The sequence below is a fragment of the Carassius auratus genome, chromosome 26, assembly GCF_003368295.1.
Source record: "Carassius auratus strain Wakin chromosome 26, ASM336829v1, whole genome shotgun sequence".
NCBI classification, from domain to species: domain Eukaryota; kingdom Metazoa; phylum Chordata; class Actinopteri; order Cypriniformes; family Cyprinidae; genus Carassius; species Carassius auratus.
In genome coordinates this window covers 7,347,368-7,366,135 of record NC_039268.1, presented here as the reverse complement: position 1 = coordinate 7,366,135, position 18,768 = coordinate 7,347,368, and the positions used below count along the sequence as shown (strand labels likewise).

At 34.9% G+C, this 18,768-nt stretch overlaps 2 protein-coding genes across 5 annotated transcripts; both read right to left on the bottom strand.

Moving 5' to 3' along the window:
• Positions 1 to 878: 878 nt before the first annotated feature.
• On the bottom strand, positions 879 to 8,284 carry LOC113044200 (5,6-dihydroxyindole-2-carboxylic acid oxidase-like). The gene is made up of 8 exons (XM_026203947.1): positions 8,186 to 8,284; positions 6,419 to 6,774; positions 6,005 to 6,327; positions 4,770 to 4,974; positions 3,433 to 3,600; positions 3,135 to 3,314; positions 2,862 to 3,011; positions 879 to 1,082 (listed from the first exon to the last, which is right to left on the bottom strand). The coding sequence occupies exons 2-8, from the start codon at positions 6,771 to 6,773 to the stop codon at positions 883 to 885; spliced, it is 1,581 nt and encodes a 526-aa protein (XP_026059732.1). The 5' UTR covers position 6,774; positions 8,186 to 8,284; the 3' UTR covers positions 879 to 882.
• Positions 8,285 to 9,792: 1,508 nt separating this feature from the next.
• LOC113044199 (golgin subfamily A member 6-like protein 6) lies at positions 9,793 to 18,389 on the bottom strand. 4 transcript variants are annotated; one of them, XM_026203942.1, is made up of 7 exons: positions 18,040 to 18,388; positions 15,237 to 16,247; positions 12,830 to 12,901; positions 12,554 to 12,739; positions 11,443 to 11,563; positions 10,033 to 10,128; positions 9,793 to 9,948 (listed from the first exon to the last, which is right to left on the bottom strand). In XM_026203942.1, exons 1-7 carry the CDS (start codon positions 18,101 to 18,103, stop codon positions 9,825 to 9,827), a joined length of 1,674 nt encoding a protein of 557 aa, XP_026059727.1. In that variant the 5' UTR covers positions 18,104 to 18,388; the 3' UTR covers positions 9,793 to 9,824. The 4 variants fall into 4 exon arrangements, with proteins under 4 accessions (XP_026059727.1, XP_026059729.1, XP_026059730.1 ...); XM_026203944.1 differs by having other exon boundaries at positions 10,033 to 10,125; positions 18,040 to 18,387; XM_026203945.1 differs by lacking the exon at positions 11,443 to 11,563 and having other exon boundaries at positions 9,808 to 9,948; positions 18,040 to 18,389.
• Positions 18,390 to 18,768: the final 379 nt, after the last annotated feature.

Here is an 18,768-nt window from a genome sequence, read left to right as displayed (position 1 = left end):
TGTTGTCATTCCAAATATTTTCATTTGCATCACAATCATGCATCACAGTGGAAACAATCACGCTTTAACGTCCAATTGATCTCTGGCAAATGAAGCTAAATGAATGCTCTTACAGAGTCTATACTGAATACACACACACAAACAACCTCATTTCTTAATTATTATTTTGATTATTGAATGATAATTACAGAAAATTATGCTTTGTAAAATAATAATAATAATAGTAATAATAATAATAATAAAAAAGCTTAGGGTCTGGCTGTTGTCCCACTTTATTTTACCACGAGACACTTTTTATCCCGGACACTTGTTCTAATGGATTATGATTATTAATCATGACACTATTATGGCATTACATGAACCATGTCATATGTCTGTGTATGGACAATATCAGGGACATTTTTTATCAATGCATGGCAACCAGGATCTGTTTTTTTTTTTTTTCTTGGAATTTTTTTAAATATATTATATATAATAATTGAATACAGTATGTATACAATTTATTTAAAATTTTATTTTGCAATATTCATGCATGTCGAAACTCTTTGAAATGACTTTTTGAGTAATATAAAATAGGTCACACTGTACAATAAACTTAAGTCATGTGTTCATAGGGCATTTATAAGCAGTGCATCAGCTTAAAATTAGACATTAAATATGTTTTATAGGCACATATGACTGTATTCTCAGTGTCTCACTGGACATGAAAAATCTGAAAATAAATAGTCATAAATTATGCCCCTGTGTCAACAAAACTTTAACAATGCTTTTGAATGCTAATAATTCATTCTCCTTCAGTAGGCCTACAGTGTGGATGCACAGTGCAACAAAATAAAAATGTTTAAGAGGAGCACAAAATGTTTTTTCTTTTGAGTTTCTCAATCACACCACAGACTGAGAAGCATGCCGCTCATCCTCTGAGTAACGCCTGAACTGTTCCCCTAGCAGTGGCTCCAGGCCCTCAGCTGAGCGGTAAGAGCGTGCCCGAGCAGCACACCCGATGACTCCGCCCACCACAACCACAACAAGCACCACTGCAACAATGGCTATGGTGATGATCTCTGAAATAGTGTATGACCGAGCTGGCGAGGGAGAAAGAGAGAGAGTTCCTTTTTTATACGAATCAAATCACAAATCCATAAAGGTCAAAAACAGTCATTTTTATTTGTACACAATGATAGTGGTGGCCCCATTGCTCTCCTGTGTGCACTTCACACTCCAGTCCAGTAGGTGGCAGAAATGCTTCTTTGATGGTTTGCTAACTTTCTATAAATTTAAAATGAGATTCCATTGGCTCAAAAAACTTTTAATGTGTACTTAGTTTGCATGAACCCTACATAATCCAACCCAATCTCATGAAAAAGCATAAGTATTTTACAAGGCAGTGTTTTTTTATGAAACCACATGATGCAACAACATTAAGGTCCACCGAATAGCGAATAGCTAATGGGGAGTATGCAGAGTGTACTAAAACTTATGAATGAGATCATAAAGATTCATACAAATTTAACAAAACTATTAATAGTTAAGAATCGCCATGGACTATGTTATAATGATCATCAATGTATTTGTTAGCTTATGTATGCTAGCATAGCATACAGATACCCAATTAGCCTAATAGCTTGGCTTATACACCACTCATTTGCACTTGCCCTACATGTCTTCACAACAGTCTATAATGTAATTACGTGTTAAATATCCAGAGAATTCATGTATAAAAAGACCAGTGTAATGAAGAGTGGGAGGATCAGACACTGGCAGAAGAAGCAGGTGAACAGTTCTTCCACTTACTGAACTGCACACAGCAGATCAATGGCTTCTGCAGCAACTTTACTGTTAAAAAATATTGAGCACTTGAAAAACCTTCAGTGTTTGTTTGCGCTTTTGGGTACTTCATTAAGTGTTGAGTCATAATGTACTTCCATTAGACTCAGTTCACACAGCTGGCTATTAATTAAATGATCCACTTTTGTGTTGTGCAGAAGAAAAAATGATGAGAGTAAATGATGACAGTCTTCATTTTTGGGAGAACTATTACTTCAGTTGAGCAAATTTAAGTTCAGATAAGTTACATTTATAATCATTAAGATCGATCATTAATAGGTAAAAATGCAGGACTAATGAGTAGTTCTTCATTAACACTTTAGCCGACACTTTAATCTAATATATAACAAGAATAACTAATCAGTAAATAATTGTAAAATTAGCTCTGAGAGTTCTTTATTAGGTAATCTGTAATTACTGAGTGAGACTGGCCTCATTATGAACTACTAATTAACTATGCAAAATTATAAAGAATTACCAATTAATTACTAATCACAACATCAACTTGTCTGAGACATAATAAATTGTCTTTTTAAAATTCTTAATATGGTCATACAATGCATAGTAATTACTTAAATGTTACCTAGTCACTTCGCATGAACTACTTATGGTCTAAACCATTTTTTTTAAAAGAGAAGAAAAAAATTTCTGATACTGGTCCAGATCACTACAAGTTCTTGAAGAGTTACTAACACTCGAGTATTTATAAATGAATTTGATGAACACGATGAGAGAAAAAGGCAATGGCTCTTACTCTCGTACAGATGGTAATGTTGTTATTAGTAATTAATTGGTAATTCTTTATCATATGTCAGCTATTAGTTTATAATGAGGACAATGCTATTCAGCCATTATTGATTACCTCAGTCCTAAATTAGTTTATCTTTTTTCTGTATTAGTTTCTAGTAGTAGCTGATGTGTTACTGTAGAACCACACATAAGTCCAGTATTACTTCCTGCATATTTACTATCAATGACAGACTATTTTTCTGAAGTGTATTTTATATTGATGTATGTGTGTAGTGTATGTTACTCACTTGGCCACTGAACCTCATAGGTGTAGCCCAGATTTTCTGGGGCGGTGACAAACATTTCAGCATTTCTGACTGGTGGCCAAAAAGGAACCATATTGAACGCCCTGTTGTGCCCAATTGGAGCATTTTCCTCAGGATAGACCACTGTGCCTGCTGTATACGTACAAAGAACACTGGTTAGAATACATCCAAAAGATTAAACTCTTTTTGGCTATGTATGTATGTACATTATTTGTGTGTGTGTGTGTGTGTGTGTGTGTGTGTGTGTGTGTTTACCAGCAGTGTGTCTCTGAAGCCATTCATCAAAGATGGCATCAGTGAAGGTGTGAAGCAGGACAAAGATGGGGTCGTTTGGTGACAGGTGAGTCTGTCCACCTGTGCCGTTGAGAAACAAATGAGCCAGGTTGTGCAGACTCCTCACTACTGGGTCATAGTTTCCCTGGGGAGCGCTGTAACCTAGTGACACATAAGAACACCAATTAAAAGTTGCTTTTAGGAGTGTTTGCAGGTGGTTGTTTGGTGTGCTAGTCTCTTTGTCTGTGGCTCCAAACATTTTTAAAGTAGTGTTATCTACCCTCAATAGTGTTCCTGAAGCTCTGAGAAGAAGTCGAGTAATATGGTGGCGTGTCAAAAGTGGTCAGCTCTAGACAGTCAGTGATGTCCTGTGGTTCTGGTAATCTTTGAACCATGGGTCGAGCCACATTACCAGCAGGGTTTCTTCTGATTGGACTTGTCTCTGTACCTGAATACACAGTCAGAGAAGATACATAACTTTTATAACTTTTGATAATTAAATATTTTCATTAAAGACCATCAGTACTGTGTATCAATGGCAATGTGTCTGGTGAAATATCACATACCGTTTTTATGTTAAGATTTGTTCAGGATGTAAAACTGTGTGACTACATCAAAACTTGATGATGTTTATAATTTATTAATTAATAATAATTTGTAAAAATTGATGTTTATTTTGAAATATTTATTTTAAAAAGGTAACTGTAGAACCTTTTAACTAAATCTGAGTAAATAAAAAATAACATATTTGTAACATAAAATAAAGTAAATTTAAATAAAAAAAAGTAACATAGAAAATCTATTTATCTTGTTGTTTTTCGCTTGTTTCTGAGGCATTTGAATTTAGTTTTAGTAACTTAATGTCCTAAAATAATTAATTCCTAAAACTGGAATAAAAATATTGATTGCAATTACATAGTACCAGTTAAAAACTGAATAGAGAAATATAAAACAATGACAAAAACACACAACAAAATTTTAACACTTACAGTAATACCGGTGTAAACACATGAATTCATGGTGTAAGGAAAAATAATTATAACATTTTACTTTATGGTTACAGCACATTAAATTTTAAGAGTTATTCAATTTAAAGTTTGTAAATGTTGTAAAAAAAAAAAACATAAAAAAAACATGAAATCAAATGAATAACTAGGTTTTTTTTTTTTATCACAATTTGACATTTGTTTTTGACCCATGAACCAAATCTGTGCAGACAGTAAGAAAGAATCATCATAAGATTGAATATAATAATACTATTCACTTTGTCTGCAATCGTGAGTCACTTGCAAATACAATCACATGATCCTAATCATTTTGCCCATATAAGGTTTGATCTTTCTTCTGAGCTCTTGAAATGCCTCAAAGGATTAGTTCAAACAGCATGTGAGCAGTCTTAGGTCTTGGAATGCGTGTGTGTTTGTGTGTGTGTGTGTGTGTGTGTGTGTGTCTTAGTGTTGCAGATGGTCTCCAATGTCTCACACTCCCCCACACTCTCACAGATCTCCCACCAGGGAGAGGACACAAAATTAGACGTGTGTTTTTTGCAGTATTCTGTGTGTATGTGTTTGTGTGATGTATAGAGAGGCAGTGTGTGTTATTGTGAGTGTGTCGTACTGTTGCAGATGGTCCCCAGTGTCTCATACTCCTCCACACTCTCACAGATGACTCTCCACTGAGAGAACACGGAGTTGGAACTGATGTCATTGGTGTCAAAGCTGCTTCTGGCTCCCAGCAGGTCATCAGTGCAGATATCACACTCGCTGCCTCCTATTGCAAAGTTCCAGTACGGCAGGGCAAACGACGGGTCCCCCAGCATGTCCTGTGCACACACACACGCGTATCCCAACATGTCCCATTAGCTGATCCTTCTATCAATGGGGAATAGTTGGTATTTCTGCTCACTGCACAAGATAATAAGACTTGCCAAAATTGATTTTTCCAGAATAAAGCATACATCTAACAAAACATTAGAGGATTATGCTTAAAACAATGAAAAAATAAAAAATAAGATAAAAAAGATTTCAGTTTGTTTAATTCAAGATGCATCAGCTGAAAAAAAGTCTTATCTTATTTCTCATGTAAATTGGTTCTTAGTATATTTATTTACTTATTTTGGATTAAATATCAGATTAATAAATAAAATGAATAAAACAAATTCCAGCCACATAAAAAATAAAAATAAAATCATCAGTTAGTCAATTGTAATTATAATTAAGTCGAAATGATGAGATAATTTGGAAGATAAAATGTCAAAATGATCAGATACTCATTGTCAAAATAATAAAAAAGTGACAATAATGACAAAATATCTAACAATTTTGACTTTTTGTCATAATTTCAACTTTCTGTCATAATAAGGTTTTTAACTTTTTACATGTCAGAATCATAACTTTTATGACATATGATGTACCAAAGCATTAATTTTTTCCTTTATGTGCCAGAGTTGGGCTTCCATGCAAAAAAAAAAAAAAGATTTCCCCAAAAATGTACATTTTGTCATTTTGATTTGGAAGGATATATATCTTTCAAAATCATATATGTAAAAAATGACAGAAATTCTATTTTTTGAGAAATCTTTCTATTGGTATGGAAGCCCATATCAGAGTCATATGATCAACTTTTATGACATATATATATATTTTTTTTTTTTTTTTTTTTTTATTGGAAGCTCCAGTCCCCATTCATTACATTTGCCTGGAAAAGAGCAACCAATGCATTCTTTATCTTGATTTCCCTCTGTGTTTGACAAGACAAGCAAGTTATACATTTTTGAAATCACATGACATTATTTAACAGGTTTTGTATTTCTTTTTCCTGCTCTATGCTTATCATTATCTGTTTTGGGTCACCTGCATGTCTCTCTCCAGTTGCAACAGGTGATACCGGTGCCAAGTGACAAATCCCGGTCCTTCGTGAGAGAAATCCACACCTCCGAAGCTCTGCTGTCCTGGACCCATGTAAGTCTTACTGACTGAATAGTAGTGGGTCCAGACGAAGTAATTATAAACGGTGATGTTCTCACACTGTACACTAGCTCCATCAGGGCCAAAAATCTCCTGATAGCGACGGGTACAGATGACCAGGTCAGGATGGACGGTTCTTTTGGCCTGGTCCAGAGCATTCACAAAGGCTCTTTTCTCATCTGTAGACATCTGCATGACGTTACGACGCACTGAGAACACACACAGACCCAGATGAGACAGAAATCAAAGCACACAAACATTTCCAGTACACATCTGTATTGTGTGTATTCCTGTCCTCACCCACGGTTGCTCTCTGATCACAGTTTGGCCCTGTCAGGCCATGTCGGCATCGCCCACAGTTAAATCCACTGAAGTTTCCGTTACACTGGCAGGTCCTGTTGAAGAACCTCAGTGGCCATCGTTCTCTATCATCACGCCCATCGTGAGGATACTGAGGCCCGTGTGGGCGGCGGTCAGCAGCGATTGACACACACTGACCTCTCCCAGTACTGGATCCACACTCATCATTGGGCAGTCCGGCAGGTGATGGGCAGCAGGTGCCACTCCGCAGTCCTTCTGGTGTCACACACTGACGTGGGAACTGAGCTTGCGTCAGCACAACGCACATTAGCACGAAACACACACTCTTCAACATCCTGGAAAGGCATATATGAGCCAGCATGCATTAAAATATGCTTAAAGGGAGAGATCACCCAAAAATGACAATTTCATCATTGACTGTCATCATTTATTCAAGCGCATGTTATTATAAACCTGTATAATTTTATTTCCTCTGTAGAACAGATGCCAGGAAGAATGAAAATCATATGGGGTTGGAGCACATTAAAGTTGAGTCAAATTGGTAGGTTAAAATATTTCTCCGAAAGTGCATAGATAGTGAAACTTAAGTTAACATGGTCAATCTATCAATCATGAAAACCAGCTTTTTAGTTATTCATGCAGTTTACACTTGTAATATTAGCAAGCTATTCAATTAGAACGTTTAGTAAAAAGAAAAAAGAAAAATTTTTGTTTACAAAAATATTTTCCATGAAAAGAGATATTGTATCTAAACATCATATAATGAAATAAATGCATTACAGTTGTTTTTGTTTTTTTCAACTGCTTAAACACATCTCAAAAGCAAACGTCTGAAAATAACTTTGCCAGTTCCTGTAAGAGTTTTGTGTGTTACATAGAAAATTGTGTGTTGTGTTTTGTAAAAAGTGTTTAATGAAATTGAAAACTGAGTCAAAGGCCGAGAATGAGGTTCGGTGTGTGGTTCTGGTGTTTGAGTGTCAGGTTTCGGAAATTGTGTGACAAGTAAAAATTTTGTGTTGAAGCAGTATATATATATATATATATATATATGTTAACTGCATTTATATTAACTGCAATATATATATATATATATATATATATATATATATATATATATATATTATATATATATATATATATTGCAGTTAAACAGGAAAAGGTAAGCATGAATTGGGAGGATTCTTTGACCATAAAGTGTTATAGTTTGCTTCAGGTAAAAGAAAATCACTCTGGTTCTAACTATTGGTGAAAAATATGTATGTATATATATTTTAGATCCTTTCCTACTGAAGAAGATTTTTGAAATGCAAGAAATGTACAGTATTACCTTGTCAAAGAAAAACAATGGAAAGTGACAGTTTTATCTCTCTCTCTTTATTTTTATTTTTTTAGACTAGGCTTGCTGTTGTATAGCAGCCTATACAGGATATAGACTGTTTCAACTTCTCAACCTCAGACTGTCTAACCTACTGACTAGTTATGTCATAAGAGCAACCCCCCACACACGGCTTGTATTAATGGTTCTTACAAAATAAAATAATTATTTCCTTTAATGATTTGTCATCTTGAATCTTGTGATGGCAAAAAAGATCATGTACCCATGCTCACCATAAATTCTCAAATGATTTATCAAACAACAATTCATCCATGGCATGCCCTATTGGGCCACAATGTCAGTCTTCAACCAATGACATAAAAAGTAAAAAAAATGATCCAGCTAAAGAAAGATCAAATTAAAGTATGTACCTTATATCATCCGTTCTCTCTTTTCTGCCCCACTCTTTCTCTCGCACACTCTGTCTTTCTCCTGTACTGTAGTGCCCCCCTGTGCTGCCCCCTGTCCAACTCTTATATACTTACACCCCTCCTGACTGCCCTCATCTCTGATCCCTCCATCCCGTGATCAGCAGCCAGTAGAGAGAGGCAGATGAGAGAGAGAAAGGGTAAAAATACAGCCTCTTCATTTGCGTCTGCTGGTGTGACCTTTTCAAAGATCTGATAGATCAGTGGTCCTTGTTTTCATAACAGGAAAAATAGTGGGCAGAAACGAACCATTTATTAAAGAAAAGACACGTGTCTCGAGTCTGTTATGAAAGGATTGTGCAGGAAACATAGAAAGACATTTAAATTCTGAACTCTTTAAACTCCAATTAGTTCATATCCCAAACATAAAGTTTTGAAAATAAATAAATAAAACTGGATATACATTTACAAGTAAATGGAAATTGTTAAATGCAATACATTGATGTGTATTGTAAATATTGTTCTGCTTTATCGATACAAAACAGTACAAAATCAAAATCCAAAAATTATTAAGGCCTAAATTTAAGATGTGTGCATCTGAATTGCATATTCAATTTCAATCCATTCAGATTACACAGTTCTATGAATTAATGGGATCCCCAATAATCAATCAAGAAACAAAAAGGTTATTATTGTACAAATATACTAAACGTGTTTTAAATGCATAATAACCAGTTTTACATATTTATCATGAATAATTTGTCTTCTAATACATTTTAACTATATTGATTGTTCCACAGCTAGCATATTTTAGCCTACTTGTAACTGAATAAATGTAAGTGTTTTCACAATTAACAACAGATTTATACAGATCCTAAACTATTTGAGCATTTTGAAAATATGATTTCATGAATTTTTATGATTTAAATACAATTTATTTGCCAATAATTCAAAATAAACTTTCTAAATAATAATAAAGAAAAATGTTTACTTGTTTCTTACGTTTATTTTATATATTACTGACAAATATGCATCACATTAAATTCATTTGTTGTCAAAACTGTGTAATCCAAATGGATGAAATGTAATATTTAACTCAGAGTGTGGGACAATACATTTGTTCAAAAGAATTTAGTCTTGTTTTTTAGAAAAATAACCAAACATCTTTAAAAAAAAGATACATATACTTGAAAAGCAAGGGGAAATAGTGCAAATAGTTTGCAAAATAGCGAATAGTTTTATAAGTTGTTTATTTAATTTAAGCATAAACCATGTTAAATGTTAGATGTTTTAAAGAAGAAAAAACTCAGTGAAAGCTAAATTGTAAATATATTCTCTGAAAACAAGCCTTAATAATTTATGCAGTTTTGCTTTTCAAGTACATCCATCCTTTTCCCAGAATCTTTAGATTTTTTAAACAAGCATCCAGCCTAAAAATGATATGTACTCTGCGTTTTCCACTGATAACAGGTCTTTTTACTGTCTGAAGAATTACACTGGAGTGACATTTGCTGTCAAGGATAACCAGACCATTCAATACACATATAGACACACACACAAACACAATTTCCCACAGTCAGACACTCGGTCATTTACACACACACTTACACAATTACAGTCATACTCCTTAAGGTCAGCAATGCTAAACAACAGAGGTTCTGGGGTCATAGGGTGAATTCTTCTCTGTGGAATCCAGTGTGAAAGTTGTCATAGCAACGTCCTCTTGCTGGACCTCTGAGTACTCAGGAAGGTCATCTACAGCAGTTCTGTAAGCACAAACATTCAGTCACCATACATATGTGTGTGTGTGTGGAGTCAGGGTGAGTATGTATGTGGTCATATATACTCACTGTTCATCGATTGGAATGGTGGTATCTGTGTTGTTTGCATCACATTCCATGCCTCCGTTTCCTCCAGCACACAGGTTCTTTGAGGCCACACTGCTGCTAACAAACATATATGAATATTAACTTTAGATCTTTCAGTATCAGAATCGATCATTAGCCATAGGCAGGTGGTATTAGGATGAGGACTGTTCTCATTCAATCATTATAATTCCTAGAAATCTCTCAATTCAACCCATTCTCCCACACACTCACCCACAGTGCGAACGTTATATCCTCATAAAATATTCATGAGTCACAATAAGGCTTATTATATGTCCCCCACTTTTCAGATATCGTTGTTTTCGATGCTGTAGGGAGCATTTTGCGGAAGAACACTTTGGCTATGACTGTGAGTGCAATGTTCTGAAAGTCATCAATATTTTTTTTTTCCTCAGAAGACAGCTGATTCATTTGAACTGCATTTATCTGCTAAAAGTATGTTATAAAAGTAATAGAAATGTACATACAATTTTATTAGCCAGATATACACTACTGTTCAAAAGTTTGGGGTCAATAATAATATTAACGATAACAATATTAAATAATTTATTTGATAATTTATCTGTATTTGTTTTTTGTTTTTATTTTTAAATAACTTATAATGTAAGGACATTTATAGTGTTAGGAAATATTTCCGTTTCAATAAATGCTGTTCTTCTTTTTTTTGATCAATAATAACATATATATTGAAATAGAAAAAAATATTTTAAATTGTAATACTATTTCTTAATATTACTGTTTTCACTGTATTTTGATTAAATAAATGTTGCCTTGGTGAGCATAAGAGAATCTTTAAATAACAATAAAAATCTCATCAAGCGATCAGGCAAGAATAAAGCTCATTAAACCAATGTTCCTGTAGTTTACTTCTAGTCTTAGGGATCTTGTTCTATAGGTCACTTTTAATCAAATAATTTGTGTGTGTGTGTGTGCGTGCGTGTGCTCTTGTTTTTGTGACACATCAGGACACAACTTTGTATAATGACATGGGTATGACACAGGTATTACAAGGAGAGGGGGACATATGAAGACATAACCCATGTCCCCATTTTTCAAAACACTAATAAATCATACAGAATTATTATTATTTATTTTTTTTTGAGAAAGTAAAAATGCACAAAGTTTCCTGTGAGGGTTAGGTTTAGGTGTAGGGCCATAGACATATACAGTTTGTACAGTATAAAAACCATTACGCCTATGGGATGTCCCCACTTTTCACAAAAACAAACGTGTGTGTGTACGTACTTCTTAACACTCTGTATAGATGTATGTCTATATTGTACATATAATATATATCACATCAGTTATTGCAGTTGTTCCAATAACCACTTCTCCTTCCAAAACTCCTTATGGTCTTACAAATCACACACAAACCTATTTGGCTTTCGCCGGCACTTCAGAATGTAGACAATGGTGACAGCAGTTTGCAGAATGAGAAAGAAAGCTGCTGCTATGGCTCCTATCTTCCATGCTTCCTGCCCTGTGGCTTTGGTCTCTGAAGCGTGAAAGAGAAAGTACTGTCAAATATAGAAAGTTAAATAAATCAAAAAAGAGAAATGCGCAGGTGTGCCTCTCTATAGAGACTACCATCTGGCACTTTCCACAAATAGAGTACAAAAGAGTAAAACTCTTTACAAATATACCACATTTTTCGGACTATATATCGCACCTAAATATAAGTCACATCAGTCCAAAAGAACGTAATGACAATGAAAAAAACATATATAAGTCGCACTGTACTATAAGTCGCGTTTATTTAGAACCAAATAAGCGCGGCTTTAGACGATAATGTTTTTTAACTTGGTTCATGACAAATTAATTTTGATAAATAAGTCGCGCCTGACTATAAGTCACAAGACCATCCAAACTATGAAAAAAAGTGCGACTTATAGTCCGGAAAATACGGTATATATTTTTTAAAACAAATAGTCAGTGACAGGTGCTCGGCCTTAAGAAAATACCGATTTGCAACAACTATTTTATTTTTTTGTTCGTTATAACCTTTGTGATTTTGTCAGAATGTGTAAATACAGTTATTTTGTGTAAAACCTTAATTTATGGGATTTAGCTGTTGTTTTAAACAATAAACAATTGGCTTGTGAACTAGAACTATTTTTTTGTAAAAAAAAAAAAAGATTTCTGAAATTGATTCATTAAAAACTGGGTGGAGTTATAATCTCAAATAAATTGCACAATAGTCTATAATATGATAGTCTTTTAATAGTCTATAATAATCCGTAATAGTCTATAATTTAATATAATATAATATAATATAATATAATATAATATAATATAATATAATATAATATAATATAATATATGCCATGTTTCAGCATATATCCAGAAGTTATTGAAAAATGTATACTCAGACTATCAAACGACATTGATGAGAGGTTGTGTATGTTTTCAAAAATAGTTTTTGCAAGTTTGTTTAATTAGTATTTTACTTTGGAGTGTTTAAATTATATGTATGTAGTTGGCATACGTGTAGAGTCAACATGTTCCTCCGCTGGTGCGTCAGTATCTCCAAGCCTCAGTTTGAGAACTGGTGTTGGTTGGAGCTCCTCAACAGTGTTCATCAACACTGGTACACCCTGATTGTTCTTGTTCGGGTCTCTGGAGGTGATAATCTCATTTACATCACTGGCCTCATGTGTTTTACCTGTAAAATCTGAAGAAGTTTCCACACATTCATTGTGTTACAAATAGACAGCGGGCGACTGAAGGTTTGACAGGGAATTTGTGTCATTAAAAGCCTCACCGCCTGTTGCTTTTGACTTCGTAATAACAGGCTCCTGCAGCTTAATTGGTCCCCATGTATCCACGGTGACCTCTGTTGTGAAATAGGGGAGACATTTAACAGAGTGGTGAAAATTGCAGAAGAAAGACAAGATGAGACCTGGAGGATACGTATGGAATTTAAAATGACGCTTTCACAGTATATACTTAAATGTGTGAGACACAGCAAGTAGGTATAAAAGAGTACAATATAGGTACCAAGAAGCTTTTGCAAGGAGATGTTTGTCAGTGGATAAGATTACTTTTATTCACTATATATTGTATGTGAGGCCATTTTCTACAATAGTGGAAATTTTCCACCAGACCTAAATGGCCAAAGATATTGGTAAGCAACTTATGACTGGTTTTAATGAAGACCTGAGTGAAACTGTAACTCATAAAACTTCTTCAAATCACTAAATCAATTATAACAGGCTCACATTTGAAACACAAATTTATCCCATGCACAGAAATGAAGAAAGTCTGCTTTATCTGACTACAACCAACTGTGACAGAGGCCATTTGACTCAGTGGAGCATGACGTGCTTTTAGAAGGATTGGAGGGTAAAGTCCATGTTGTGTGGGAATTAAGGTTTAGGGGTATCTTAGTTTCAGCAGGATGAATGTGTTTCTGTATGTAGGTCACAGGAGCAGCAGGAGAAGAAACATATAGGACAGTGGTTCATTAGAAATTAGGCTCTGGAGCTTTGGACAGACACCAAAACAGACCACACTGTCACTTGTTTAGGCAGATCTTAAAATGATCTCATTATAGTACTCAATATAGTACTGGATATTTGTTCACTGAGTGTGGCTCTAACACAACATTTCTAAATATTTGCATAGATTCCAAAATGTTATAAACATATTGTCGGGATAATATGTACATGAGGCATAAAAAAGTTTATTTATGCATTTGGGTTAACAGAATATTGAATTTACAGTAATAATTAATGTGTAGTGTGTGTTTGTGTACACACACTCAGTATTTGTGCTTATATTAATAATTTTGCATTTTATTTATTTTTAAATAAATTAGAAGAATAATTGTGTTACAACCAATATATTTATACAGTAATTGTGCATATGTAAATAGTCAATGTGTATATTCATATTTCTGCATATATTCAAACATACTAAAAAATTTGGTGTCACTTTATATTGTTTCCCTAATACCTGTGTACTTAGTAACTAGATGTGTATGTAGTATGTAACCACAGTGTAAGCACGCATTGGTACATAGTATCTACAGCTCTACTGTTTGTATAACTAAACATATATAACAACCCACTAAATTGTAAGTGTAAGTACAAATGTGTAACAGGACACTGAAGCGTGAAAGAGAAAGTACTGTCAAATATAGAAAGTTAAATAAATCAAAAAAGAGAAACGTACAGGTGTGCCTCTCTATAGAGACTACCATCTGGCACCTTCCACAAATAGAGTACAAAATAGTAAAACTCTTTAAAAAAAAAAAAAAAAAAATATATATATATATATATATATATATATATATATATATATATATATATATATATTTAAACAAATAGTCAGTGACAGGTGCTCGACCTTAAAAAAAAACAGACTGGCAACAAATAAATAATGCTGTATTATTTTCTAGTTAGTTTTATGACATTTGCAATATGTGTAAGTACAAATGTGTAACAGGACATTGGTAACAACACTTTTTGGTAATGAAAGTACAAATGTGTAACATGTGTGTAATGTTATGTGCAAATACATATGAATACTGACCCCAGACTATAAAATAACACCGAATGAAATTTCGTTTTTCATTTCTTCCAATTTGTTTTGGTTACCTTTTTCTCATGAAAACAGAGATATTATTAGTGTTTGTGTGGGCTTAATTATTCTCCATACTCCCAAAAGATACTTATCCTTTGATTAAAGAAAACAACTGCTATTTTGCCACACTATTCTATTCTATTTAGGGAAATTCTACAACACTATTCAGTCCAGAATTGAAATAAAGCAATACCATCTAAATCCCCATGGTGCACAGCCTGAGTGAGCAGTGTATTTCAGCATATTTCAGTGTGACTGTGTAATTAATGGTGGATAGATGACTCAGAGTGCGCCCAGGAGCCAGACATCTCCAGAGATACATGTTATGAGTCTTTTCGCTGTTATAAACTGAAGGGATGCCTTTAGGCAGCTTTGTTCCATTGCTGTATTATTGTAAGTGCAAAGATCAGACAGTGAAAGTCTAATTGCATTAGGTTTAGAGGGAGAAACACCACCACAATTGGGTAACCACAGCTAACTAAATATTTTGCTGGGTGGTGTACAACTGGTCTAGAAAATGTATCACTTTTATTGGTTTAAAGTTGTCTTGGGTGGTAAATGCACATTAATCATAAGTTCATTACCTGGTTCTTGTTGAGTTTTCTCCAGTACTGTTTTGTCGGCTGGATGAACCTCCTTCTCTCTTGAAACCTTCCATAGCTGTGCCTCAGATCCAGCCTCTACCTCCTCTCTCCTTGCTTCAACTTCAATCACACCTTCTTCAGTCTTCGCTACTTCCTGTTCTTCCTCTTCCTGTTCTACTTCATCCATATCAACCACACCACCATCTGGAGCCATCTGTGCTGTTACTGCCTGCCATTCCTCTTGACTATGCTCTGATTCTTTATCCCATTCTGTATCTTGCCTTTCCAAAGATTCTTCTTTTTGTTGTCCTTGTAGTTTAACTTGTCCCCTACTTATCATCACCTCTACTTTCTCTATTTCCCCCTTTCCTGTTTTCTCTTCCATCTCAGACACCTGAGCTTCCTTCTCAATGAATCCCTGTTCTGGCTCTTCTACATTTTCATCTTCAACCACTTCCATTTCTGCAGCTACTCTTTCTGATTGTTTATCTTTTTGTGTATCAGGACACATCTGGACAGGTGATTCATCTGCATGGCTTTCCTCAGTCATTGTATCACCCACTTCAGCAATCTTAGGGTCTTGCAAAACTGATTCTACTGGTTCCTGAACTGAATCTACTGCTTCAAGGACCAACTCTCCTGGTTTTATAACTGATTTCACATCTGGCTCTGAGATTGATGCCTGAGGTATCAGTCCTTGAATCTCCTCTGCAGGCTCAATATCTTGAGTTGATTCTAACAAATGAGCATCTGGTTCACCTGCAGTGAGCACCACTGCCTCCTCTTTAGCTGCTGCTTCTGTTGTATAATCAGCTGTGGTCTCTACCATTGGTGACTGCTCTTCTGGAGTCTTCTGTGGAGAGAGTTCACCTACGACCTGCTCTGAGGCCTCGTGTACAGTGTCGGTTGTCGAGATCTGTACTTCCTGCTCAAAGTCTGCCTTCACTGCATCAGACACATCACCCAGGCTTGGTGGGGCTAGCTCAGGGTCAGGGGAGGGGATAGCATCATCTGTGCAAAGCAGCGAAGAGAACTTCAGACTTTAGAACAAATTTGACCAAGTCAACATTGTCAAGTTGATAAAGTGCAGCAAGATCACACAGTGTTTGAATAGCACCAGGTTTAGGCAAAGTTGGCTACATTTCCGTTTATGAGTTGGAGTTGGAATCGGATTGGAATTGGAATAGGAATTGGAATTGGAATTGGATTGGGATTGGATTGGGATTGGATTGGGATTGGGATTGGGATTGGGATTGGGATTGGGATTGGGATAGGAATTGGAATATCTATCTATCTATCTATCTATCTATCTATCTATCTATCTATCTATCTATCTATCTAATTTTTTAAAGTTGAAATGAAACATAAATACCAATATATCTTTTCTTCAATTTTGTGACATGCATCTGAGTGTAACAGATTGTGGAAAAATAAAGCAAGTGTACTTGAAACTTGGAACTTTTTGATTGGATTGTGTTCTGACATGAACAAGCTTACTAACGCATTTAAAATGACTTGCATGCATCCCCAGAGAGAACTCATTATCCCCAGAAGATCGAGTTATGACATTTGTTGTGACAAATTTAACATGCCAAAGATCTATATAACATGCATTAATAAAATATGTTTTTTCATAATTTTGACTTTCAGCTTGTTTTTAAACTAGAGCCAACATTCAAAGCATATCTTGACAAAATGTTATATGTAAAGATAACAGTATATATTAATACTTTCTGATGGTCTTTGCTCCCTCAGTTAATATTCATTCTAAATTCAGGGATTTGATTATAAGCCATTCTACCTAAGTTCTAAATGTTGCACAACCCTGGTGAACAGTGCCAGTAGGGTCACTGGAGTCCACAGTTAAAATCTGAAGCCTTTAATAAGCTTTTAAAACAAATATCATACTGTTAAGATCCAATTATATTTGTGATGACAGTCAGACTTACAGTAGCTTAACACTGTATCTACGGTAACAGGTAACTTTTAATATTGCAGTTTCTTAAAATAGTGATTGTACATCGTGACTCTACATGCAATTTGAGCTCTGTGCCTGAAAATACTCATAAAAAATCATCTGAAGCTGAGACTAAACTTGTGCAATGTATGTTTGGAAACAGAAATGGTAAATAAAAAAATAAAAAAAGATTATTAGTTGAATAAATAAACAAGAAACTACTGTACCAAACTACATATTTACTTTCTGTATAACGTACTTTGTAAAAGACATCTTCTATTTAGGCCTTTGTTTTCACAGCAATTTTCAAAGGAAAGTGCAATAGATTTGTGTGAATTCCCGTGAAATGTGAGATCTCACAGATGATTTGCATGAAGGTGTTGCGGTGCTGGGAAATAGCGATTGAATCACTTTTTTAGGCCTGAAATGAAGAAACTAATGGGATCTCAGTCTGGAGTCTATAGAGATATTAGTTTGTTTGTACTACAGCCAGACTCAAGCTGAGGCTGCCAGTGCTGTGGTTACCATTCTGCCTTGACAAACTGATTTGAAGTTGTTATTGGTTTCAGATCTGGTTGACATGTTGAAAACTGGATTTTAAGCCAATCAGCAAACTGCCTTTGGAATGACCAGGGAATTTGATTATGCAGATAGCACTTTAAAAATTGATTTCAACCTAAGTGAAACTTATTGAAATCTAATGCTGACTCAACAGACTCAGCTGTTTTGTCCTGAGGGTAATAAAGTATCATTTTCCCAGTCTTTATATAGACTTTGTTATCTGATTCCTTAACATATGCTTTCAAGCACAATTTCACAATGTCATTGAAGAAAATGTTACTATACCTTGTGCCTGGCAAAGATGAAACAGCAACACCACTAACAATCCATTATGAGAACACAGTCCCATGGTGCAAAACCACAGATGTCCAAAAACTGCCTTCTTTTTGTAGTGTCTATTTGTTGGTGTTTTTTTTGTTTTGTTTTTTGTTTTTTTAGATGGATGAGGGAATTAGCTAGCTCCAGGTGTGTTGAACTCAAAAGCGGAGGTCTCTGGACTGGGATCCTCTATCTCTCTTTGAGTAGGCATTGGGAACAACGAGGATTTGCCCTCGCCTTGAAAAGTCGCAAGGCTTTGCAGAATGTGGTGTGGAATCGCACCAAGCCACGATGACATATCTCACTCATGTAGTAATTAAGGCCAACCTGCGAGTTCATCAGGGCAGAACATTAGGGCAATTCAAGAATGAGTGAACATCGTCATGGAGATCTCATCAATAATCAGGATACCAGTGTGAGCAAATATGATTTACATTAATTAATTGTCTAAAAAAATTTATCCCAAGCAAACAGCAGTGAATTCTAAACTTCATATGTTTTATTATTATACATGCTCCCTAGGAATCAAACCCATATCCTTTGTGTTACGCTTTATTCCTACTACCAGATGTTGACTTTAAACATTGTGTTGAGTTACCAATAACTTAATAAAATAGCTTAACATTTCAAAACTGCCTATTGTAGTCTGAAAGTACTCAGTTTATTGCGCTTTGGTAAACCTATAAAAAAATTACA